Source organism: Cervus elaphus, chromosome 14 (genome assembly GCF_910594005.1).
Source record: "Cervus elaphus chromosome 14, mCerEla1.1, whole genome shotgun sequence".
Taxonomy (NCBI): domain Eukaryota; kingdom Metazoa; phylum Chordata; class Mammalia; order Artiodactyla; family Cervidae; genus Cervus; species Cervus elaphus.
The window spans coordinates 36610185-36635542 of NC_057828.1; the positions used below are offsets into that span (position 1 = coordinate 36610185).

Below are 25358 nucleotides of genomic sequence, written 5' to 3' on the forward strand. Positions count from 1 at the left end.
AAAACTGAAGATAGAGCAGGAACACTGAAAAACAAACAAAACTAAAAACCCTAGCACCACACTAGAGGACTTTATTGTCATAGCAATAATAAACGCAAGCCAGTTAAACTCCTGAGTAGGCTTTACAATGCCTTACTCCAACCCCTAGTGAAGATGCATGCTCATTTCCAAGTGTATTATTTACTTTGGTCACTCCTTTCCTATATTGATGTATGGCATACAAGTCAATCAGAAAACATGATACACACACACAAAACAAGGAAAACGAAAACACTTTCAAGACACAAGATACAGAACCAGACTCAGAGATGACCCAGATACTAGAAATATCAGACAAAGTATTTAAAATAACTATAGTTAATATGCCTTGTGTAAAATATGGACCATATATGCATGAGCAGGTTGGGGGAATGTCAGCAGAGAGATGGAACCTGTAAATTAGAAATACAAGACATAAAAACAAAAAGCAGAATAACCCAGATGAAGAGTCAGGGAAAGAACTGGCTAACTAGAAAATGGGTTCATAGAAATTACCCAAACTGAAAAACAATAACAGCACTAATAGCTGTGTGAGGACTTTTTTTTAGCATTCTAATAGGTGCAGCTGGAATCCCAAAAGAAGAGAGAATGGGACCTACATAGGGAAGTAAGACTGAGCCCAGTTTGTTTTCACTTTATTGCATCTTTCCAGCCTTGTACCTCACCTTTCCCTCAGTTGTGCTTCACGTCTTTCAAGAACAGAGATTGTCTGGTGCCCATTGTCCAGTTAACTTTCAGAAATGAGGATAGTTGCTTGATTTCATTCTCAAGGCACAGGATGTGTATCACTGAATTGTGGCAGGTCCTCCAGTCTAAGGCACATATTTAACATTTTTGAGAACAGTTGTGTACCTTAAAGTTGATGGAGTTTTTTCCCAACGGCACATAAATTAATGATGCCACTTATGATCAATTATATTTTCAATTTGATGGGATACTATTAAAATAATATGATCTAAAAAAAAAATTATCATTGTATGGCAGAAACCAACACAACATTGTAAACATTTAAAAAATATTTACATAAATGGAAAAAAACAGAAAATATGAAGGGCCACACAAAACAAGTAAATGGCCTAATAAATTAGAAGGCCAACATTTTACTTTCTGATATTGATACCCTAATAAGCTATTATAAGCAAACCTTGTCATAATGCGGGAAACCTGGGTTCAATCCCTGGGTTGGGAAGATCCCTTGGAGAAGGGAAAGGCTATCCACTCCAGTATTCTGGCCTGGAGAATTCCATGAACTCTATGGTCCATGGGGTCACAAAGAGTTGGACACTACTGAACTCCCTATAACCACCACCTTAAATTTTATAGTTACCACTTTGTTTCTCTATTGTCTAATCACCAGAGTGGGCATCCCTAAATAATTTAATTTAGTTTTGTCCTTTTTTTAATATGGAATTTTCCTCTCCCTTTCCTTACAATTTATCTGTTGAGAATCCAAGGGCATTTAATCTGCAATTTCTTGCTGTCTGAATTTTGCTAATTGCACACTCAGGTTGCAGTTCCCTATTTCCTCTGTCCTCTGTATTTCCTGCAGTTCTGCGGTTGGATCCAGAGGAATGATGTCTCATCTCCAGTCCCGTGGCAAGACTAGAGGATGCTGAGTTCTTTCATTAAGAGAAATGAAATGTCTAGTTACAATGTTAACAGCTGCTGACACTCTAAGCCTAAATCCATTAATCCACTGGGGGTTCCAAAACAGTGATATCTCTTTTTCATTGTTAGAGCACTAAAAAGAGATTTATCTTCTGTTTGGTTACCCACTGGTACAGTATAAAGATGGGCATCCCTTGTAGCTCAGTTGATAAAGAATCTGCCAGCAATGCAGGAGGCCCAGGTTTGATTCCTGGGTTGGGAAGATCCCCTGGAGAAGGAAATGGCAACCCACTCCAGTATTCTTGCCTGGAGTATAAAGTATACAGTATAAAGATAGGGGAAATGCCTGATATTTCTCCTTTTACTTTCCCATATTCAAGATAATGCATTGATACTCTGTAATCTTCTGAAGGTGACCAATTTTTAAAAATATGTTTATGATGGGATCAAATAAAGGACAGTTCCTATCTTTTCAAGATCAAATTCTCCCATGTTTGGAGAGTGGGGTCCTCTTCAAGTGTCTCTTTAATCATTTTTGAAATTACATATTATTCACTAAAGGCTTCTGTTTTAACAAGATATCCCAGGCTTGGCTTTTATGTCTTTTCCAGAATACTTTTCCAAGACGCTCTCATTTCTTTCAGTAAAAAATGGTGTATTAAGACTAGTGATAGAGATGCTCATTGGTACAGGATTGGTTACTTTTTTCTGGGTTTCTTTAGTATGTGTGGGTATATGTATGTACACATCCACATATATGTATATGTGTGTATACAGTATGTGTGTATATACATTTTCATAAGTTTACCAGTACTTCCAACTCAAGTTTATAACTACATTTTAAAAAATCAAGCTGGGTCCTTGGCTAAGAGGAGACTCTGCCTTGGGCCCGCCGGCGTAATAAACTGCACTCCACTATCTGCATTGTCCTTCTGAGTGAGTTTGTTTCCCGGAAAGCGTGGCTATAACATTTGGTGCATGGGCCGGGAAATTCCTCACTTTGAGGAGACAGGTCTCACTTGAGGCCACCCCGAGGCTTTGTAGCTTGAATCTCCTAGAGGGGGGAAGGAGCCTCGCCCCGCTGGAAGGATTCTGCTTTTCAACGCCCAGACCTTTCACGTCAGCAGGTAGTGGATGGCAGCAGGAAAACTGAGCGCTCAGTTAAAGTTGCAGGTATTGTCCCTTGGGTCCATCATAAGAGGGTGAAGAGAGCATACCACGCAGACCCAGAAAACGCTGAGTGGACTGCACAGAGGGACCCCACTGACCCTCGAGAGACTAAGACCATCCTTAAGAAAAAGAAAAAAAAGATCCCGGACGAGCCCCTTCAGGATGAAGCTGCACAATCAACTCCTGCTGCTTGGCCTCATCAACGTGATTTTGAATTTAACTTCTGTCTCAGCTCAGGACAACGTTTTCACCTCATGGGCACATTCCTACATGGACTTCCACAACACCTACAACTTCTGGGTATGTAGGACTATGCCTCTGTCTGTGAAGGATGGACTTCCTTGGTGAGTGTCACCCCTCCGCCAAACAGATTTTAAACCACTCTGCTCTTTTCTGGGATGACAAAGAGACTTTCCTCTTTCTTGTCAATCATAACCTCTCCTTGCTCTCTTGGTGTAAGACCTACAGTCAATAGACTCGGATCATGGGGTTACATTTGATATAAATGCCAGTGTAACAAAAGGCTAACCTACAACAAGCCCCAATAAATCTACCTTATTTACATGCTAGGTGGACAAGATCTGTGTTTCAATGGTATGAGTATATTGCTGCCTTTTTCGTACCCTCTGTAGGGACAACAAATATATTATGATTAAAGTAGAGGCCTTGACTAATTTCACAAACAGGCCCTCCTAGATAGAACAGAAGCCATCCAAGCCTTAAATGAAGAGCAAATCTAAATGAGAAAAGCAGTAATTCATAATAAAATGGCTTTGGACATACTCACAGCTGCTCAAGGAGGGACCTGTGCTATAATTAAGGTTAAATATTGTGTATACATTCCTGACTTATCTGACAATGTATTGACTACTTTAGATGACATGAAAAACCAGGTAAAAGCAATGTCAAATGAGAACATTCCTTTCTGGACTTCGGTCCTATCTTGGGTGAAGAGCGATTGGTAGAAAACTATATTTACCACTGTTACAGTTGCCTTGATAGTTCTGCTTTGCAGACCCTGAATTTTACAATGTATTATGAACTTTGTAACCCGAAGGTTGATGACATTCTCCCTAACTGGCAGTTGGAGAGCCAGGGTGCAATATATCCCTATAAATGATGCTCATAATATGAGTTAAGAGCATCAAGAGGGGGGAATGAAGAAGGAATTCATAGGGCCTGGACTCCATCTCAGGCCTGTCTGTGCTGATCGTGCTCGGCCACCTCTCCAGTGGACTCTGAACTCTCTGCCTAGTGCCTGTGGGAACGACAATGAAAGGATAAGACCCCCTCCGGACAGGGGAACCTTGAAGATCACATCCAGGTTACTCATCACCTGAGAGAAAACAGACACTAATCACCCCTGCCTCCGGACACTATCTATCAGAATGTAAGCACAGGCTTATCGGTTATTAACTGTTTGGAATGTAACTGTGGGCTTATTGACTGTATGAACACATAACAAATGTGAATGATGGGGTTATTGTAGTTGTATTTACCCTTCCTTTGTTCATATAAGTCTCAAGGGAATTGGGGTAGTGGGTTTGGACACGTACACATCGTACACATGGGGTATAAAAGATTTTCACAAATGCTGGTCGGGGTCCTTGGCTAAGAGGAGACCCTGCCTTGGACCCGCCGGTGTAATAAACTGCACTCCACTAAAAAAGAAAAAAAAAAAAAATCAAGCTGTTCTGTATTTTGTCTTAATCTCCTTTTTCCTAGACATTAAGAATCTTGGGGGTGGGGAAGAATCTTGGTTCTCAAGAAAATTGGGGATGAATTAAAATATCCCACAAATATTCATTTACCCTATCCCACATTATGTATACACAACAGTCCTAAAATAACAATTATCAGATTACTTCAAGCTAAACCAAATGTTTTGCATATGGTCCCTTCTCTGTAGCTGTACTATCTATATCATCTGGGCACACAGTCATTGCATATCATATTTCCCTTTTAGCTCTCATTTTTAGTTGTACAAGTCACTATGTTTGATGGTCATCATCAATCTTTATGATGCTATTTCTCCAGTTATCTTGGTTATTTTCTGATTTCTCAGGAAGAGCTTAAGTGAGCAAGTTTCCAAATTCTTGTTTGATAGATAAGTTTGTGTTCTTTATACTTGAAAGTTGATATTGTTGAATATAAAATCCTTTGCTTACATTTTCCCTTGAGTATCTTTAACACATTACTCAATTTTCTTCAGGTATAAAGAATAATTGTGGAAAAATCTCATGATTATTATTTTTCTTACATGTCACTTGCTGTCCTCGCCTACCCAGAGGATTTTTCCTTCTTTTTTTTTTTTTTTGATTTTTCCTTCTTTAAAGTAACTTGTCACTTACATCTTGGTGTTAGCTGTTTTGGATCAATAATCCTGGGTGTTAAGAGTGCATTTAAAAAATATTGTTTCAAATCTTAAAATTTAAAAATTTTCTGAAATTTTAGCTTGTTTTTTCTTCAGAGATTCTTATTATCTGTATATTGGACCTTCTGCTCCATCTTCAATATCTGTGACTTGCTAATCTTTTAAGGTGTTTTTTTCCATTTTGTTTTTTTTTTTTTTACCTATTTAGGGCATCATCTGTCTATATGATTATTTGCTTGTGTTCCTTCTAGCTTTAATTTCTGAAATTTTTATTTCTAACGCTTTCCTGAGCTTGCCTTTTTTTTCCCCCTCTGAGTTTTTCCAGTTCTAAATTTCTTTCATATTCTATAGCATTTCCTTAACTTTTAGCACATTTTCGAACACACTGGTTTTGATCTGCTCAGTGGGCCTTTCTGGTAGATTTTCATTATTTGCAGAGATGTTATACTGCTCGACTCTTTAAATCAGTTTTGTAAAGGACTGACCTAAACATTTTTCTATAGTTTTTTTTTTTTAAAGTAAAAATAACTTTCCTAAACTTTGAGCAGGCATGGCTAATGGGAGCTTCTCAAACCTCAGCCATTTTGCTGCTGTTGTTGCTTTTTCAGTGTTCAAAAACAGACAGTATTCTGCTGAGATTTCTTGGTCAACTATTCCTCTTCCTTTGTGTCTACTGTCTCTTTCCCACTCAAGCTTTTGTTTTACTTGCCAGCAGTTTCTCTTCTGTGGGGGACCCTGTTCCCCTAGAAGGGAGCCTTGGCAAATACAGTAAATCATTCAAAAGTTCATACAGACTACATTGCTTCAGTCCTCCAGATATAAGTGCAGGCCTCTTGCACTCACTTACCATTGGATTGCATAACAATTTTAAATGCTGTTTGCAACTTGGTCTGCTCTGTGTTTCAACAATTATTCTATATAAGTTCTGTGCTCATGTCCATTAGATGCCCTATTGCCATTCTCTATTTCTCCCAAATAGATGTCAGTACCACCTTGCAGTCTTGTGGCTGTTGGTGGCTTGTCTTCACCTACTCACATTTTGGGATTTAAATATATGATACCATCTGAATTTGTTGTAATGTCATTCATTGGTATTTTGACTTTGTCGTCCAGTTGCGGTTATGTGGGGGTTCAGAGACTGAAAAACTACAGCACTGTTGCCATCTTTCCTTTCTTAATTTGTTCTGTAATAGGAAACATTCACAGAAAGTTCAATTTTGCTTTTGTTCTTTGTATAGCCTTTTCCAGATTTTGAGAAAAAAATTGTCTCCATTTAAAATTTTTATGCTGTTTCTTAAAACATTGTGTTTTTTTCTACTTGGACTCTTTATCCAAGTCCTCTACTAAGTCTCATTTAAAAATTAAAACTGCTCTGAATCCCTTTCATTTATCCTCTATATCTCAAGACACTTCTATAATTGTTTTACTTCCTGTCAGATTGTCACTTCACTTCCTTACTTCAGATCTTCACTTGCATACCTGGTTTTGGTTCCCATCTATTTCTTTGCAGAGTATGGACAAATCATAGATTCTGTAGCTTTAGTAGTAATATCTTACATTACACCTAGGACATAAGTTTTAAGATAAGTTAAGGAATTTTTAGCCTACTCTTTTTTTCCTTCACTGTCAATCTGTAACCTATCAAACTCTTCAGGGATAACAGAGCCCTGTTCCAGTTATGCAATGATCTTTAACCCTTCCAACTACCCCTCCCATCCCAGCAACTGTATTTCCAATTCAACCCTGAAAGACAGGAAAGGCAGGTGAAAAAAAATGAAAGCATGGGAAAGTATAGTAATTTCTTGTAGTATAAAATGATTACAGAATTGTGGTTTTCCATTTACCATCTTTGTATTTGACAACATTATAGATATCTTTAGAATAGATTTTTTGTTTTAAAACTATTTATTTTGGCTGCACTGGGTCTTAGTTGCAGCAATGAGAACCCTTAGTTGTGGCAAGTGGGATCTAGTTCCCTGATCAGGGGTCAAACCCAGGTCCCCTTGCATTGAGTGCAAGGAGTCTTAGCCTCTGGTCCACAGGGGAAGTCGTAGAGCAGATTTTCCAAAGTTATTTCTCTAGTTAGCTTCTTACAAAAATATAAAAAGCCAAACAAGAACAGTTACACAGTTATTATAAAAAATTGTGTTCTATTTAAAATAAATAGCATAGATCTAAGAACAAATCTTTCAGAATGGCCTCATTTCCAAACAGGACTTGAAATTGATAGAGATTCTCTTGCAGGCAACAGTCTCCCAGCTGCTTGCGTTTACTGGAATAGCGCTCTCTGAACACGCATACATTCAGAACTGTTAAATATATCCTCTTCTTCTGGAGTTAGCTGGATGTTATCTTTGACTGGAGACAGGGGATCTGGCTTCTTACAAGAAGGAAGCTTTTCAGAATCTCTGCAAAATATAATAAAATGAATTTGGTGTTTTTATGGTAGTGTTTTATTAGAGAATAATCTACCTGGACAAAATAGAGGTATATAAAGAGGATAAGAACCTCTACTGTATAATTTCCCTCAATTCATTATGTAACACAATCAAATTCTCCTCTGAGTATGCCCCGCAAAATTTGAGTTTTGCTTCTTAGTACCCATTCCTGCTTTCCAAATCATCTTTCAAAGGAGGTACCACACCACTACTAAATATATACTAGCTAAGGTAGAATGATCTCAGTAAACAAACTTTAGTTTTGTTCTTTCTAGCACCCTTCTCAAGTCTGGCTGAGAAGCAGCATGAGGGAAGCATGAACAAGCGTTGAAGCCCTATCTTTTTACTCCTTCCCCGCTCCCAAATTTTGGAAGGAAGTTCTATGTCTATAAAAATTAATCCTATTCCCAAGGCCCTTTTGGGGGGTTTGTAATATTTAAAATTATATTCATAATAGTATTTAGGCTTTATCTGCTTTTCATACTGTGCTGACACTTGTACCGATAATCCAAAAAAGGACATTTGTGCTGATAATAAGTAAAGCTGCTGGCAACGAATCAACACAATATCACCAAACTGTTTAAGAAATACTGATAGCACTAAAAAAAAGGTCAGTCTCACCACGGAAATTCAAATTTAAGTATTTAGCAAAGGGCTTCTCTAAAATGAACAGAGATTGTTTGTTATTTCTAAGAAAAAAAACCAAAAAAACAAAAAAAACACCTAACAGCATTTGTTGCCAGAGACAAAACTCAAGCTTTCCAGAGAAAATTAGAATTTTGGAAAACTTATATCTGCCCCTTGACACCTTCCCAATACTTAAAAGACTTTGCTGGCAAGACTGTGATTTTTTAAAGTATTGTATAATGAAATGTGTCAACAATTGAAAGATAAGCACAACTCAGTAAGTCCCATTTTTCAAATGATCTGCACCAATGTTATAAAATTATGAATGAGTAAAAGATGCACACCAAAATACAATATGAGCCAGTGGACTGTAATGTTATACAGAGTATAAAAATCAATTGATATGGTTTAATATCCTATATTACAACTTTTAAGAAACTACCACCTACTGAATTTTGGTGTAATATAAAAGAAGAAAAATATATAACTCAACCAAAGCATAACAAATCAAACAAAGAAGCAGATATAAGAATCCAGCTCAGCTCCATTAAATTGGACAGAAAAGATTTACAAAAATGTAAAACCATGTCATTCTCACTTTTGTTTTGAAAAACATAGTTTTGTAAAAACATACTGTCAATTTTAAGATGAAATGAGATTGCTGTTATTTTAAAATAAATAAATATTTTCTAGATGTCCCTATTAATTCCTAAGATGGTTAAATGTTGACAGATATAATCCACATAAACCAAAGTACTTTTGGGTTCTCAGTAATTTTTAAGACCATAAAGTGTTCCTAAAGGCAAAAAGCTTGAGAATTGCTGCTATATGGTTTAATCTAGACTTTACACAATGTAAAGTAAAAAATAATTGTCCAGCACTTATTACAAAGTATTTCCATTCATACTATCTCATCTGATTGTGATAACAATTTCTACTAGGTAAAGTTTGATCTTATCATCCCATGTAAGTCACCTCCCCCCACCCCCTTCTCTTTGCTTTTATTCTTAGCACATTTGCTGTAATAAGAACAAGAAAATAAATTAATTATAAAGTGATGCTACTCTGTGATCAATTTTGTTGCCTAACGGAAGTAATGCGGTTCAAAAATTGTAGATGTATGTAGGGTCAACTCTCTTCAAACAGTGTTTGCCATATCCAGTAGAAATCTGGCTAATTAATCATATAAACTCATAAACTCATTGATTCTTCCCATTTTAGATGTGGTAACCTAGGGAAACAAACTGCCTTAAGTCCAGAAGTAACCATACAGCATTATCTTTCCGTTCTCAAGTATGAAACAACTTTTAGAAGGAAAAAAAGCTGAGGCACATAGAAGTTTGCTTGACAAACTGGAAAAGTAGTTTGCTTGACAACATAGAGACCCCAAAGCCAGACTGAGAACTGAGGTTTTCAGTTGGCCATCTTTTCACTAAAAAGAAGATACAGAAGAGTCAGTTACAGGGACCAGAGGAAATTAAAACCCTTAGGGTAAGAGAAAAGGAAACTGATTCATACGAAAACAAAAAGAGGAGACAGGAATTGAGATTATAGGAAAAAAATGATTTATCCTATTTTAGAATCGGTAACACAGTAACTCACTTTTTAAATACAAAATTTTTCCAGAGTTCATTGATTTTGATCTGCAGTCCTGGCTTGTTCTCGGCATTGTGATGGTTTCTCTTACAGATGCTTGATGGCTTCTTGCTCAGCCCACTGGCTCTGGCAGGTACTAAAGGTTTGATCTTGGTTGTAGAAAGATTGTCCACAGAACTGGATTTATACAGCCCAGGAATCTGAAGATTAAATGCTTGTTTTAATACTACTGTGTTAAAACAAACTACCTTTAATCTCAAACTTTATACACTGAAACAAAATTATTTATAAACTGGAATAAAAATAACCTATAATCAATGTGCAAAAGTGGGTTTAGGTCTGCAAAACTTACATAATATTTTTAACAGGTGATCCATGTGCCTAAATTCAAGAGTTACAAAAGAAAAGACAGAAAAGTGAGTCTCTCTTACTTCCTCACTGCCTTTAGGCAATCGCTATTACTGGTTTCCTGCGCAATGACTGAATTCATTTACACACACACCTCTCACGACTGGCAGCATACTAAAAACTGCATCATACCACAATGTGCACTTTTTTTCTTGCTTAATATATCTTGATTTTACCAAATAATGTATCTTGAAGATTTTTCCATTTCACATGGAGAACTGAATTTTGTTTTGAATAGGTTGCTTATCTTTTCCATTGTATAAATGTACCATAATTTATTTAAACAGATTTCTACTGACATTTGAGTGGATCTATCGATTTTTAATTGAGGTATAATTCACAATATTGTATTAATTTCAAGGATACAGCAAAGTGACTCAGTTATATACACATATATATATTCTTTTCAGATTCTTTTCCCTTATAGGTTATCACAAGATACTGAGTATATTTCCCTGTGCTATACAGTGAGTGAAGCGAAATCGCTCAGTCCTGTCCAACTCTCTGCGACCCCCGTAGACTGTAGGCCATCAGGCTCTTCCGTCTGTGGGATTTCCCAGGCAAGAATACTGGAGTGGGTTGCCGCGGACCTACTGCTATACAGTAGGTCCTTGTTATTTTATATAGGCAATGGCAAACCACTCCACTACTCTTGCCTGGAAAATCCCATGGACGGAGGAGCCTGGTGGGCTGCAGTCCATGGGGTCGCTGAGAGTCGGACACGACTGAGCGACTTCACTTTCACTTTTCACTTTCATGCATCGGAGAAGGAAATGGCAACCCACTCCAGTGTTCTTGCCTGGAGAATCCCAGGGATGGGGGAGCCTGGTGGGCTGCCGTCTATGGGGTCGCACAGAGTCGGACACGACTGAAGTGACTTAGCAATAGCAGCAGCAGTGTGTATATGTTAATCCCCACACCTAGCTTATATCCCTACCCTACTTTCCCCACTATCCCCTATGGCAACTTAAGTTTGTTTTCTATGTCTGTGACTCTATTTCTGATTTGTAAATCAGTTCATTTGTATCGTTTTTTAAAAAAAGATTCCATGATTAAATGATATCATATGATATTTGTCTTTATCTGTGCCTTGAATCCATTGACTTGTATGCTGCTGGAAATGTGGAGCCATTACAGTTTTGTTACTGTTTTTTTTTTCTTAGGACAGTATGAGTGTGGTAATATATATAAAACAAGGACTTAAAATTGATGAACCTAGTAGAGGGTGTATAAAGAATGGAAAGTTTCACACCTGAAAGATGCAATATTAAATTAGGATGTTGGTGATAGGAAAAAAGGAGAGCAAGAAATAAGACAGAGAAAGAAACAGGATTTAGATAGGTATAAATGTCTTGATTGTTTTTCTTTAGCCCTTGAAAAAGAAGGATCCAGCTGGAAGTTATAAAGAAAGAGGACAACCCTAAGATTTTGAAACTAAGTGACCCAGAGCAAATATTATTACAGCTAAGTGCTTTAAGAAGTACTGGTTACAGGTTAAAAAAGAAAGATGAGTTTGATATTATATACTGAAGATGGACACCAGGGAGCAAGAGGGAAGGTTCATCTGGGGAGCTGTCACCAAAATAGAAGTGACAGTTAAAACACTGACAACGGAAATCTGAAAGTATAATAATAATAAAAAGATGATGGTTGAATGTCCAGATGTAACTTCTTTTGAGAAAGTACTTTCTACATCTTTAGTCCTATCACTGCAAATAATTTTAATATCTTTCCAGACTTTTTACCATGATTATACAAACATGGGCTTCCCTGGAGTTTCAGATGGTAAAGAATCTGCCTGCAGTGCGGGAGTCCAGGTTCAATCTCTGGGTCGAGAAGATCCCCTGGAGAAGGGAATGGCAACCCCCTATAGCATTCTTGCCTGCAAAATCCCATGGACAGAGGAGCCTGGTGGACTACAGTCCATGGGGTCACAAACAGTCGGTATGACTAACACACACACACACACACAAACATGTACAATATGCGTATTTTCAAGCATTTAAGCAAATAAAAACACCATGCTACACATATTATTTAATAGCATTGTTTCCCTTTTCATTCAAAAATAATATGGACATTTTTACAACACAGGATCTGTTTGAAAAAGTCTTTCTCACTCAGAGATTTTGAAAAGAAACTTATATTTCCTGTTGGTTCAGCTAGTATCCATCTGCAATGCAGGAGACCTGGATTCGATCCCTAGGTTGGGAAGATCCCCTGGAGAAGAGAACAGCTACCCACTCCAGTATTCTGGCCTGGAGAAGTCCTTGGACTATACAGTTCATGGGGTCCCCAGAAAGTTGGACATGACTGGGTAACTTTCACTTTATATTTACATATTTTACATTTATATCCTTAATATCTTTCAGGTTTATATTTATATAGTATGAGATATGACCTTCTTTCAAACAGATACACTAGATCACTTATTAAAAAGATTTGTAAAGTTTCTATGCTTTTACAAATAAACATTAGAAAGTAACGTATTAACTATATAAATATAGTTTTCTTATATAAGAAAAATAATATATGCCCACTAAAACCAACAAAGAATTTAATGTATTTCACACCCTTATTTTTTAGATATTTAGTTTTCCCAATTTTTCACTATTGCAACCAATGCAAGAATAAGTAGTCTTGTATTTAAATTCTCATTATCTCTTTAGGCTCAAGTTCTAGAATGTACTTACTGGGTTAAATTATTTAAACTCTTTCAAATTGCTTTCCAGAAATGGCACAGCAATTCTTATTCTCCTAAATATGATTATCCTAAGTAATTATTATCCTACTTAATTAATTATTGGGATAATTAATCATACCAATAATAGGATTATGTTATATTAAATGTGATTATACAGCACTTTATACCCTTATAAAATTCAGTAAATTAAAAACTTTTGGAAAAATAAGAGGTAAGAAATTATATTTTATTACTTTAATTGGTGTTATTTGATTACTAATGAGGTTGAACGTGCTTTTATATGTTAATCATCCACTTGGGCTTTTTGCTTTTGTCATCTCTGTTCATTTCTGTTGGCCGTTTTTAAGTTAGGAATTAGTATTTTGATATTGGCAAGATACTTAATACATAAAATGGGCTTTTGACTTTTGAGCTTTCACTATGCAGTAACACAAATATTTATATAGTCTGATTGAAAAAAGCCCTTGACTTATCAGGGACCCAGTTTCCAGAAGGCCTTTTTGCAATACACATCAAAGCTTTACACCATACCTGCCCTTGGACCAGTAATACCACTCCACAGAATTCATGCCCATGAAAAATCAGGAATGTGTATAGTACTCAAACGTTTATCAACAAAATCTTCATTGCAGTACTGTTTGGTATAACAAAAATTTTTAGAGTAAAGGACAAACATAAGATTAGTTAAACCCACACCATGGCATATTTTAGTCATTATAAGTAATGTCACTTAAGTACATGAAATAGATCTTTATATACTATAAAAAAAAAAAACAGGTTTCACAACTTAAACACCTATTAGGTTGGCCAAAATGTTCATTAGGTTTTTTCCATAAGATGGCTCTAATTGCTTCCTTGTCTATAACTTCATTTGAAACAATTTTGTTAGATCACATTGTGACAGCTTTCATATTAGTGTGCTTTAAAAAAAACCAAAATTAGTGATTTCTGTGCAGTCATTTTAATATTGAAGATGGGATTTAAAAAATATTTTTGGCAATATTATACTTTATTATTCCCTGATAACTCAGTTGGTAAAGAATCCACCTGCAATGCAAAAGACCCTGGTTTGATTCCAGGGTCAGGAAGACCTGCTGGAGAAGGGATAGGTTACCCACTCCAGTATTCTTGGGCTTCCCTTGTGGCTCAGGTGGTAAAGAATCCACCTGCAATGCAGGAGACCTGGCTTCAATCTCTGGATTGGGAAGATCCCCTGGAGAAGGGAAAGGCTACCCACTCCAGTATTCTCATCTGGAGAATTCCATGGACTGTATAGCTCATGGGGTTGCAAAGAGTTGGACATGACTGAGCAACTTTCACTTTCATTTTTCACTTTTCATTCCAAGAAAGGTAAAAAGGACGAAGATCCATGGTCAGGTAGACCAATTCAAGTTGACAGTGATCAAAGGGAGACATAAACTGAGATCAAAGTTATACCACACAGGAGATAGCTTGCTCACATACTCAAAATATCCAAATCAAATGTTGAAAATCATATGCACCAGTTTGCTTATGTTAATTGCTTTGAAGTTTAGGTTCCACATAAGTGAAAAAAAAAAACCTTCTTGACAGTATTTCTGCATGTGATTCTCTACTTAAACATAATTAAAACATTCCGCTATAAAAAACAAATTGTGACAGGCAATCAAAAGTGGAGACTGTTCAACAATGTGGAGCAGAAGAGATCATGGGGCAAGTGAAATGAACTACCAACCATATTGAAGGACAGTCTTTATCCAAGAAAGTGATGTGTATATGGTGGGACTGGAAAGGAGTCCTCTATTATGAGTTCCTTCTGGAAAACCAAACAATTAATTCCAACAAGTACTGCTCCCAGCTGGACCACCTGAAAGCAGCACTGGATGAAAAGAGTCAACAGAAAACGTATAATATTCCGTCAGGATACCACAAGGTTTCCCTGGTGACCAGGCAAAAACTTACAGCTCGACTGGTCTTCTGATTCAACTGCCACATTCAGATATCATAACTCCGGATTTTCATTTATTTTGGTCTCCATAAAATTTTTAAAATAATGTACCTGGAACAATTCTTTACTCAAAATGATAAAAAGTTTTGGGAAGACGGAGTTACGAAGTTGCCTGGAAAATGGCAGAGGGGAGTGGAACAAAACAATGAATATGTTGCTCAATAAAGTTCTTGGTGAAAATGAAAAACTTGTCTTTTATTTTTACTTAAAAATTGGAGGAACTTTTTGGCCAACCCAATACAAATCAAGTACAAATATGGTCCGAAAAGATTTGAAGGTAGACATTTTTGTGTAAATAAGAATACAGGCACTTTGAGTTTTAATTTTGCTTATATTCCTATTTCCTGGTAATAAGCATGCCCTGCTTCTGAAATCTAAAAGTAATTTAAATAAGTGTTTTACCTTGTTTCTTAGAAGCGTGTCTTTCTTCGAAAAATGAAACAAGTGTAGCTTGGATTTCTGATTACCTTGTTTATCAAGTGGCTTAAAATTGCAATCAGATTCCTAGATCCCCAAGATCGAAAAATAAAGCAAAATTAGATTTTTACTATCAAGATTTTATGACAAATGACCAATATTCAACAAAACATAGAACAAGTAAATTGAGAAAAATTGGTGTAAATAAAATGTAACTTCTCAGAAGAAAAAAAGTATTAAAAACATGAAATACAATAAAAGAAAATTAATGTGGAAAGAATGATCTTTGCCAGTTTCACTACAGAAAACTAGTAAGAAATTTCAGCTGGAGAAGTAAATTGTATAAAATATAGATTAAAAAGCTCTAGGTGGGGTCTCCAGAACCAGAAGGAGCACACAGCTCTTCTTAAAATTGAAGGTGTTTATGCCTGGTGGCTGAGACAGTAAAGAATCTGCCTGCAATGCAGGAGACCCAGGTGTGACTCCTGGGTCAGGATGACCCCCTGGAGAAGGAATGGCAATTTACTCTAGTATTCTTGCCTGGAGAATTCCACGGACATAGGAGCCTAGTGGGCTATGACCATAGGGTCACAAAGAGTTGGACACGACTGAGCGGACATATACCTGAGATGAAACTGACTTCTATCCAGGCAAGAGATATGCTTCTGTGTGTACAAAGCAAAGAACAAAACCAGAGTAATCTGAGGAAGGGCATCTCATGTTCATGGGAAAAATGGCATGCTTCATGCCAAATTTCTAAGCAACCTTCTTGCTTAAGCCAGTGGATACAGAATCCATGTGATGTTGTACCCTTTCAAGGACTTTGGAAAGTAAATAAATAAATTCAGGAGACTTTACATTTCTGCATTTTTCAAGAGGATTTAAAACAATAGATATTTATCTTGGGATTCTACATAGCATTATATACTTACAAAGCAATCCAAAAGTCAAAAATATTCCTTTAAAATTTGGATTATAACTTACAGAAGCACTAACATTCCTTGCTCATAGTAGTGATGACTCTGGGTTATGTTGTTTCTTAAAAGAAAGATCAAGAGTAAGATCCTAAGATTAATTAATCTCAAACAGGGTTAATGAACTCAATGAACATAAGAGTATATGGTGTTGCTTTTCACAGTGAACTACCAATGGAAATCTCCAATGCATTTTCTTCAGAATCATATAATCCTTTTATCCTAAGAGAAATCTGCCATATCAAGTGGCAAGAGATGATTTAATGAATGATTCTTAGTTTAGTTTGTGTGATTTTTTTTTTTGGTGAGGGGAGAGAATTTATGTTTCTGTAACTGTAAGCACAAAAATGATTGCCCAGAAGACAGACATGCGGAGAGTTTTGTCAGCATGACGAGCCCAAAGGCTGTGAGCTGGTAAGCCTTCTCAGTAAAACATGCTAAAAGCTTTACAAAGATAGTAAAACAGGAAGATGTCTGCTGGAAAAGGAACAAAAATACCCCAAAGGAGTTCAGAGTACTTGAAAGTATCCTCACAAATAGATGGTGATTTTTAATGAAAGATGTTCAAGAAACAGCAACTTCGATGGAACCCAAATAGTGCCACGAGAAAAATGCAGTAAGACATGGAAAATGAAAAAGATGACATTAAAATGGAGGCTCATATAAAAAGAAACAGTCTTCGAGACCAGTATGGATGAACTGAACACAAAGTGAGTGAACAGGAAAAGAGAAGCAAAAGCCTCAAGGGTTTGGTTTGGCATTTTGTTGTTGTTTAGTTGCCAAGTCATATCCAACTCTTTTGCGAACCCATGGACTGTACCCCACCAGGCTCCTCTGTCCATGGAATGTACCAGGTGAGAGTACTGAAGTATGTTGCCGGTTCCTTTTCCAGGGGATCTTCCTGACCCAGGGATCAAACCTGCGTCTCCTGCATTGCAGGCAGATTCCTTACAGTTGAACCACCAGGGAAGCCTCTTTTATTTAAAAAACACTACATGGAATGGATTTTGGATTTGAATACATTAACTGATTCCAGCTTTCTTTAAATGAAAACAATTTGCTTCCACATTTTAACTAGGCTTTTTCTTTGAGTCCAACACAACTCAAGTTTCCTTTAGGAACGTGAATAAAAATATTTTCCTTTTGATAAACACAAGATATACTGATTTATTGGGTGCAGTGATAAAGAATCCGCTTGCCAATGCAGGAGACACAAGAGATGTGGGTTTTCTTCTGGCCAACTCTGTTATCTTAAAACGTAAATTATGGGAGTGGGTCTGGTGAGGTCTTTGCAGCCTCCAGACATTCTTTGGATTCATTGGAGAGTATATAACTCCATTGCTAATACTAGCAAAGGGGGTACTCTTTTGCCCCCTTCTGATGCCTATGTCAGAAGCTTTCTCTATCTCCTTTATACTTTAATAAAACTTTATTACACACACACACACAAAAAAAGAGATGTGGGTTTTATCTCTGGGTCAGGAAGATCCCCTGGAGAAGGAAATCACAACCTGATCCAGTATTTTTGCCTGGAAAATTCCCTGGACAGAGGAGCCTGGTGGGTTACAGTCCAGGGGGACTCAGAAGAGTTGGACACAAGTGAGCAACAGACCACAGGTACACAAGGACACTGGTTTATTAGACGTTTAATATTCAGGATTATCAGACCTCGAAATCCTGTCAAATATTACCAAGGTTATAATTGTTCTTACAACTTGGTAACCATAGCTGTGAACATAAAATGAAGTCTGTTAAATTAGTAAATTTGAGATAACTCAGATTTAAAGAATGCTCTTATGCCATCATGTCATTTTAAAATATGACATCACTGGGTCTTACGAGTAGTAGTTATTTGGAGCTTTGATTTTATTTACTTAAGAATAAAGCTATTTTATGAATAAGAAAAAATGACTAGGATGCTTTTATTAATTTAAACAGAATAACATAAAACCCTGTACATTACTATCTTGTTTTGTCATAAAGAGGACTTTCAACAAGAATAATAAGAGTAGAAAATATATATATTTCTTAAGTATTAAAACTTAAGACAAACACCATCACGTTAATAGGATCATTTAGTTATAAGGTTTCAAACATTGTCTGAATTCAAGACTATATTAAGGATTTAAATATTAAATTTATAATAACTTCAATAAGCTTATCATTCTTAGGTCTTAAGTATTTCACAACTTGAGATACTTAGGTCTTAAGTGTTCCACAACTTGTGTTCCACTGTGTGAAACACATAGTGATGATTCAAGATATATAGCTAGATTAAAAGTATAAGAGTCTAAAATATGAAAAGATACAGAGAAGCCCTTCAGATGAGTAAAACATGAACTTTCTACACAGTAAGGTCGAGAGTGAAAAAACCAATTATCTCCGTAACACAGGCAAAATTTCCTCAATTATCTGATTAACACCCTATGTCTCTTATATATGAATTTGAAAACAAAGGCTTCAGAATGTGACTTACCTCTGAATCTGAATCCTTACTAGAAGGCTGAGAAAGTTTTGATGCATTTAAATTGTGTGGTGACAAGTCCATGCTTTCCTGAGACTGTGAAGACCAACCCACATCATGTAAGGGATGTGATTCATCACTTGACTCATCACTCTTCAACGGAGCTACATCAGACATCTCAGTATTCTCAGGCAGAGAGGTGGAAGGATCACTCTTTCTACGGAACTGCTGCAATGCTGTGCTTGGAGAGGGGCTCGGAGTTCTTGAAAAATCTCCAAGACTTCCAGACCAACTGAAACAACTTCTTAGTGTCCCCAAGGTGGGTGGTGAGATGGTCCTCGTGAATGTGCTGGTCTTAAAAGACTGAGACTCTTCAGCCATCACAGTCACATCATCTGGAATCTGCTCACTGGAATTATGCGATACACTGGTATCAACCAACTTCTTGTCCTCTAGACAATCTGGTTCACCTCCATTGGTTTCTTTATCTGTGACAGCAGTTTCAGCTAGAGGCTGGCTGCTTGCTTTCTTTGATATACAGTCAGCAGAATCCAGAGAACTGGAAAAAAACCTAACAGAAAAAAACAATGGAAAGAATGCAGAAATGTTTGGGTTTGCTCACGACGGTGACAACATTTATAATGGAAAGATGGTCGCTTCTTTTTAAAAATAAATACATTAATTTCATAAATAAAGGCAAAATAGATTTTACACATGGCTGATCCATCTGCCAATGCAGGAGCCATAGGAGCTGTGGGTTTGATTCCTGGGTCGGGAAGATATCCTGGAGCAGGTAAGAGCAACCCACTCCAGCGCTCTTGGAAAATCCCATGGACAGAGGAGCCTGACCGGCTACAGTTCATGAGGTCAAAAAAGAGTAGGACACAACTGAGCAGACATGCATGACACTCAAATATTTGAACAAATGAAGAAATAAGAAACAGAAAGGATACTTAATAACTACTGTCTCTTATTTTGTAAATTGAATACAAATTAAATAAGCTAATTAAAATACAAGTAAAATAAATTAGCTATTTACCTCTCATTTTAGCTTAACTCCTAGTAGTAAACCATCTGGGAACTTGTAGTAGCATACTAATCTACCAAGCTTTTTATATACCCTATATATTTCTATACTATTTTAAATATTGAGGTTAAGACTTTCAAATCAATTACTAAATTCAATATTACTAAAGAGGTACTACTTACTCAGGGTAGTAGCTTTAAAAAAGCCATTTTAAAAACTCCAATATAAATGAAACAAAGATTGCATCATTACTCGGAAGGATGTATTCAAGTAGCATTTTTAGGTTTAAAAAGGAAATACTACAGCGTATGATCAGTTAAATATGAAACTTACAAAGAATGTACCTCCTTAATAAACATTAGCTCAAAACCAAAATGATAAGCTGAATATTTACTAAATGCTTGAGAGTAAAAATCCTCTTACCTTTTCATCAAATCATAGCTCATGTGTGTGGGTATAAGGCAGAAAGGAAGCAGCATGTGAAAGGAAAAGTCTTATTTGGTTTTTCTTTGAGCAGAAAACATCAGCTCCTTTATCTGATCACATAGTTCATTTTTCAGCAAACAATAACCTCTGTGACATCCAAACATTTTTCTATGTATTATTTCATAGGTAAGAGAAGTTAGAATAACAGAGTCCAAGGTTGTAAAATTAATCAGCTAAAGAACAGAGGATGATGGTTGGATGGCATCACCAACTCAATGGATGTGAGTCTGAGCAAACTCCAGGAGATGGTGAAGGACAGGGAAGCCTGGTATTCTGCAGTCCATGGGGTCACAAAGAGTCGGACATGACTGGGTGACCAAACAACAACAAAGAACAGAATTAAAACCCAGAACCCCTCCCAGTTGATGGCAGCTTCTTTCCAAATAGCTTGTGGTGTTAACTTAACTGTTAATTATATTTCTAGATCTCAAAAAGTAAATATGCATTATTCTAGGATAAGTATCTATATAATATAGATAAAACAGACGTTCAAAAGACAGACAACTGGAGACAAACTTTTGCATATTTAATACACTTCCTGTTATGTTACATTAAAAAGAATGGGGTGGGAATGACCACTGGCATATATATTAGTGACTGGGCACCTGTGGCAGCTGTCTGGTTCACATAACTTCTGCTAGTTTTGAAACAGTCAAGATAAAACACAAATTTCAAAAATTTCTCCAAATGACAGAAGTCAACTTTCTAGAATGTATAAAGCAACACATATCATCTAGAAACCCATTTTCCATTTTTGCGGCCATGTTTTCATTATTGCATTGTTAACAAACACCGTTAATGAGGGTGTTAATTCTTCCTTTAACAAAGGAAGAATCAAAATGATCATTTCACTGCACTGTGAATGTTTCCTTGAGAAGATCTGATGGGAGAAGGGTTTGACACATTCCCTAAAGGGAGCTTAGGGATTACCAGTGGTTCATTCTTTCATGACCATCTCCCATCATCATGGTTAGGCAAAATTGGCTGAAACCTAATTTATTAAACTTGAAAAATAAAAAAAATCACATTCTAGGTCTTTTGGAGAAATACAGAAGCTGATAAATTTTCTTTTTCTTAAAGTTACTAATCCCTGTTTCTAATTGTGGTACCACTATCTGAAGTCAATGAAACAGAGGTATTCATTGTATGTCTATCATCTATTGGGCACTATTTTATACACTTTACTTACGTTAATAATTTAATTCTATCAGTAATCCTAAGATTGCTATACTTGAAGAAACTGAAGCACCCAGAAATTAATTTGCCCAAGTCAAACATCTCATGAGTAAACCCGACAGGATTCAAAATCCAGGTGGTCTAACCCCAGGGTCCAAATTCCTAACCCCTAAGTAATATTGACTCTTCAAATTCTTATCTTCACTAGCAGTGACTGTGACAACAGCTATTGGCCCTCTAGAATCCACTCTTCACAGGGTGTTCAGAGTGGTCCACCTCAGGGGTCTCCAACCTCTGGACCATGGACTCATACTGGTCCGTGGCCTGTTTGGATCCAGGCCACAAAGCAAGAGGTAAGCGAAGGGAGGATGAGCAAGTGAAGCTTCATCTGTATTTACAGTAACTCTGCATTGCTCACATTACCACCTGAGCTCTGCCTCCTGTCAGATCACTGGTGGCATTAGATTTTCATAGAAGCGAGAACCCTACCGTGAACTGTGCATGTGAGCAATTTAGGCTGTGTGCTCCTTACGAGAATCTAATGCCTAATGATCTAAGGTGGAACTGAGGTGGTGATGCTAGCTTCGGGGAGCAGCTGCAAATACAGATTATCACAAGCAGAAATATACAGAGATCATAATAAATCACATGCTTGCAGACTTATATCAAAACCCTATCAGTGACGGCAAGTGACAATTAAGATGCATCTGGTGGCAAGCTTTATAGTGGTAAGTGAGTTGATATACTTCAGTTGTACATGTACATCTGGTAGCAGGCTTTAAGTCAGAATCCAATGCTTATTTTTAGTTCATGTGTGGCCTGCCCATTATTTTCTTTACCACCTCTGATTCTTTGCCTTTTTCCGCCCTGCACACTTGTCTCAGTCAGTTGTGGTAAGCCCACAAGCTAACCCTAGTGAAAATGAGTAAAAAACAAACAGTACTGGAGAACTTCTTTGAAAAGAGGGAAAGACCCAATGATGAAACAGCAGAATACTCTAAGACTGCCAACAAAAAGAAACCTGCTTTTAAAATACCAAGAGTCCTACTTAAATTATGGGTTCATTGAAACATGCAATTCACATTCTCCAAGCCTGCTTTGTATAATATATGATGATTGGCTATCTAGAGAAGCCATGAAACCTTCAAAACTACTTTGCCACATGGAGACCAAGCACCCAGGATTAAAAGACAGCCTCTGGAGTTTCAAAAGAAAAAAAATGTGAACATGAAGAATAGAAGCAATTCTTGAAGGCCACCACTTCATTAAATGTGTCTACACTGAGAGCATCATTCTTAGTGGCTGACTGCATGGCTAAAGCTAAGAAGCCCTTTACTCTGGGTGAGGAGTTGATCCTGCTAAGGACATTTGTCATGAACTCTTAGGAGAGCCTGCAGCTCAAAACGGGGCATGGGTTCCTCTTTTGGCTAGCACCATAACTAGACAAACTGAGGAAACAGCAGAGGATATTAGGGCATAATTGTTGGAGAGGATTAATGAGTCACTGTGGTATGCAATCCAGGTCGACAAGTCTACCGATGTTGACAAGGCAACAATGCTTATTTTTGAGTGCTCTGTTTTTTAGGAGGATGTGCATGAGGATATGTTATGTGCACTTCTGTTGCCAATCAACACCACAGTTGCAAAACTATTCAAGTCTCTGACTGATTACATATCAGGAAAACTGGTCATTTTGCGTTGAGATATACACAGACAGAGTGGCTACCATGACTGGACAGCTTTCTGGTCCCACTACATGGGTCAAAGAGGTCATTTCTGAATGTAAGTCTGTGTACTGTGTCATCCATAGAGAAATGCTGGCTAGCTGAAAAGTATCACCTGAACTTAATGTTTTGCAGGATGTGATTAAAATAATTACATTAAAGGACACACCTTTAAGTCAAGTCTATTTGCACAACTCTGTGAGGAGATGGACACAGAGCACACACGTCTTCTCTCATACACAGAAGTGAGGTGGCTTTCTAAAGGTAGGTCACTGGCTAGAGTTTTTGAGTTACGAGTCACTCCAGAGATTTCTTTTAGAAAAACAGTCACCACTGATAGCACATTTCAGAGAAACAGAAGGGGTTGCAAAACTTGCTTGTGTGACATATTCAACCTGCTCAGCAAACTCAGTCTGTCACTTCAGGGGAGAAAAACTGTGTTCAAGTCAGCAGATACAGTGGCTGCATTCAAAGCGAGACTGGAATTATGGGGGTGACGAGTGAACACTGGGATTTTTGACATTTCAAACATTTAGCAGAGATTTTGAAAGAGACTGAGCCAGGGCCTTCTTTTTCCCAGCTGGATGTGTGATCACCTGTCTCAGTTTTCAAAAGAGTTTGAGCATTACTCCCCTACCACAAAAGATCCCCAGACTGGAAAGGAATGGATCTGCGACCCATTTGTGAACAAGCCAGGTGAACAGACTTTGTTTATGCTAGAAGAGGATCACCTGCTTGAGATCGTAAATGATGGTGGCCATAAAAGTATGTTTGAGACAACTTCAAACCTCCATACGTTTTGGTTTAAAGTCAAGGCGGAATAGCCTGAGATTGCCACAAAAACACTAAAAAGTTGGCTTCCATTTCCAACATCCTAACTCTGTGAAGCAGTGACAGCAACCAAAACAAGATTATGGAGTAGACTGGACATAAGCAACACGCTTCATGTGTCACTGTCTCCCACCACCCCCGGGGGGGACCATCTAGTTGCAGGAAAACAAGCTCAAGGCTCCCACTGAGTGCACTCTCCAAGAATGCACCCATTCTGCATTATGGTGAATTGTATAATTACTTCATTATATATCACAATGTAATAATAGTAGAAATAAAGTGCACAATAAATGCAGTTGTGCTTGAATCATCCTGAAACCATCCCCTCATCCGCTTTATGGAAAAATTGTCTTCCAAGAAACTGATCCCTGGTGTCAAAAAGGTTGGGCACCATTGATCTACCTAAACCAGGAATCAAATCATAACCCTCTCCTGATTAAAACCTTCTAAATGTTTCCTATCGCCCTTAAAGACTCAAAGTTCCTTAGGTTGGCTCACAAGCCTTTCATGAACTGGCTTCCTTATTTCTCCTCCTTCATCATCTACATTCCTGCTCCTTTTTCATTCTTTTTCCAATTTACATTGTGGCAGAAGTAAAAATAACAGTGATCAACAGCAAATAGTTGCCCCATGCTCTACACTGCTGCTCACCTCCATACCTCTGTCCAAGTACATGAGTCTGCTGGTAAAATACCTGGCTCCATTCTTTATCTGCTTCACCCACAAATCATTTAAACCTAGGTAAGAGCACCTTCGGAGAAGGCAATGGCACCCCACTCCAGTCCTCTTGCCTGGAAAATCCCATGGACGGAGGAGCCTGGTAGGCTGCAGTCCATGGGGTCGCAAAGAGTCGGACACGACTGAGCGACTTCACTTTCACGCATTGGAGAAGGAAATGGCAACCCACTCCAGTGTTCTTGCCTGGAGAATCCCAGGGACGGGGGAGCCTGGTGGGCTGCCGTCTGTGGGGTCGCACAGAGTCGGACACGACTGACGCGCCTTAGCAGCAGCAGCAGCAGCAAGAGCACCTTACGTGCGCCCCTTCCCTCTCACCCTTTCCAATCACTGTCTCAGCATTAGATGCCCTCAAAACACCTCATGCATGATTTTGTCACTGTACTTACCACACGGTATGGAATAATTTTGTTACTGACCTATTTTTCCAACTAGGAAAAACTACTCATTTCTCAAGAGCAAATCCATGTCTCTCATTTCTGTAACCCAGCACCTAGTATTATATCAGATTATCAATTAATATGAGAATTACACAGTCATCTGTATTTAAATAGATTTATAAAAGTATGTTGT

The 25358-nt window shown here is 37.5% G+C and overlaps 1 protein-coding gene across 3 annotated transcripts in view; it reads right to left on the reverse strand.

Annotated features, from left to right (window-relative positions):
• Positions 1–7016: 7016 nt before the first annotated feature.
• Positions 7017–25358, reverse strand: part of EXO1 (exonuclease 1) — a 37398-nt gene continuing 19056 nt past the window's right edge. Inside the window, exons 11-14 of one of the 3 annotated variants that reach the window (XM_043923972.1) lie at positions 18819–19377; positions 15354–15455; positions 9859–10052; positions 7022–7599 (exon numbers count right to left, since the gene is read on the reverse strand). In XM_043923972.1, the coding sequence (XP_043779907.1) occupies positions 7461–7599; positions 9859–10052; positions 15354–15455; positions 18819–19377 (994 nt within the window). In that variant the 3' untranslated portion in view covers positions 7022–7460. Of the gene's footprint in view, positions 7600–9858; positions 10053–15353; positions 15456–18818; positions 19378–25358 lie in introns of all 3 variants that reach the window. The other 2 variants (XM_043923971.1, XM_043923973.1) reach the window with 2 other exon arrangements.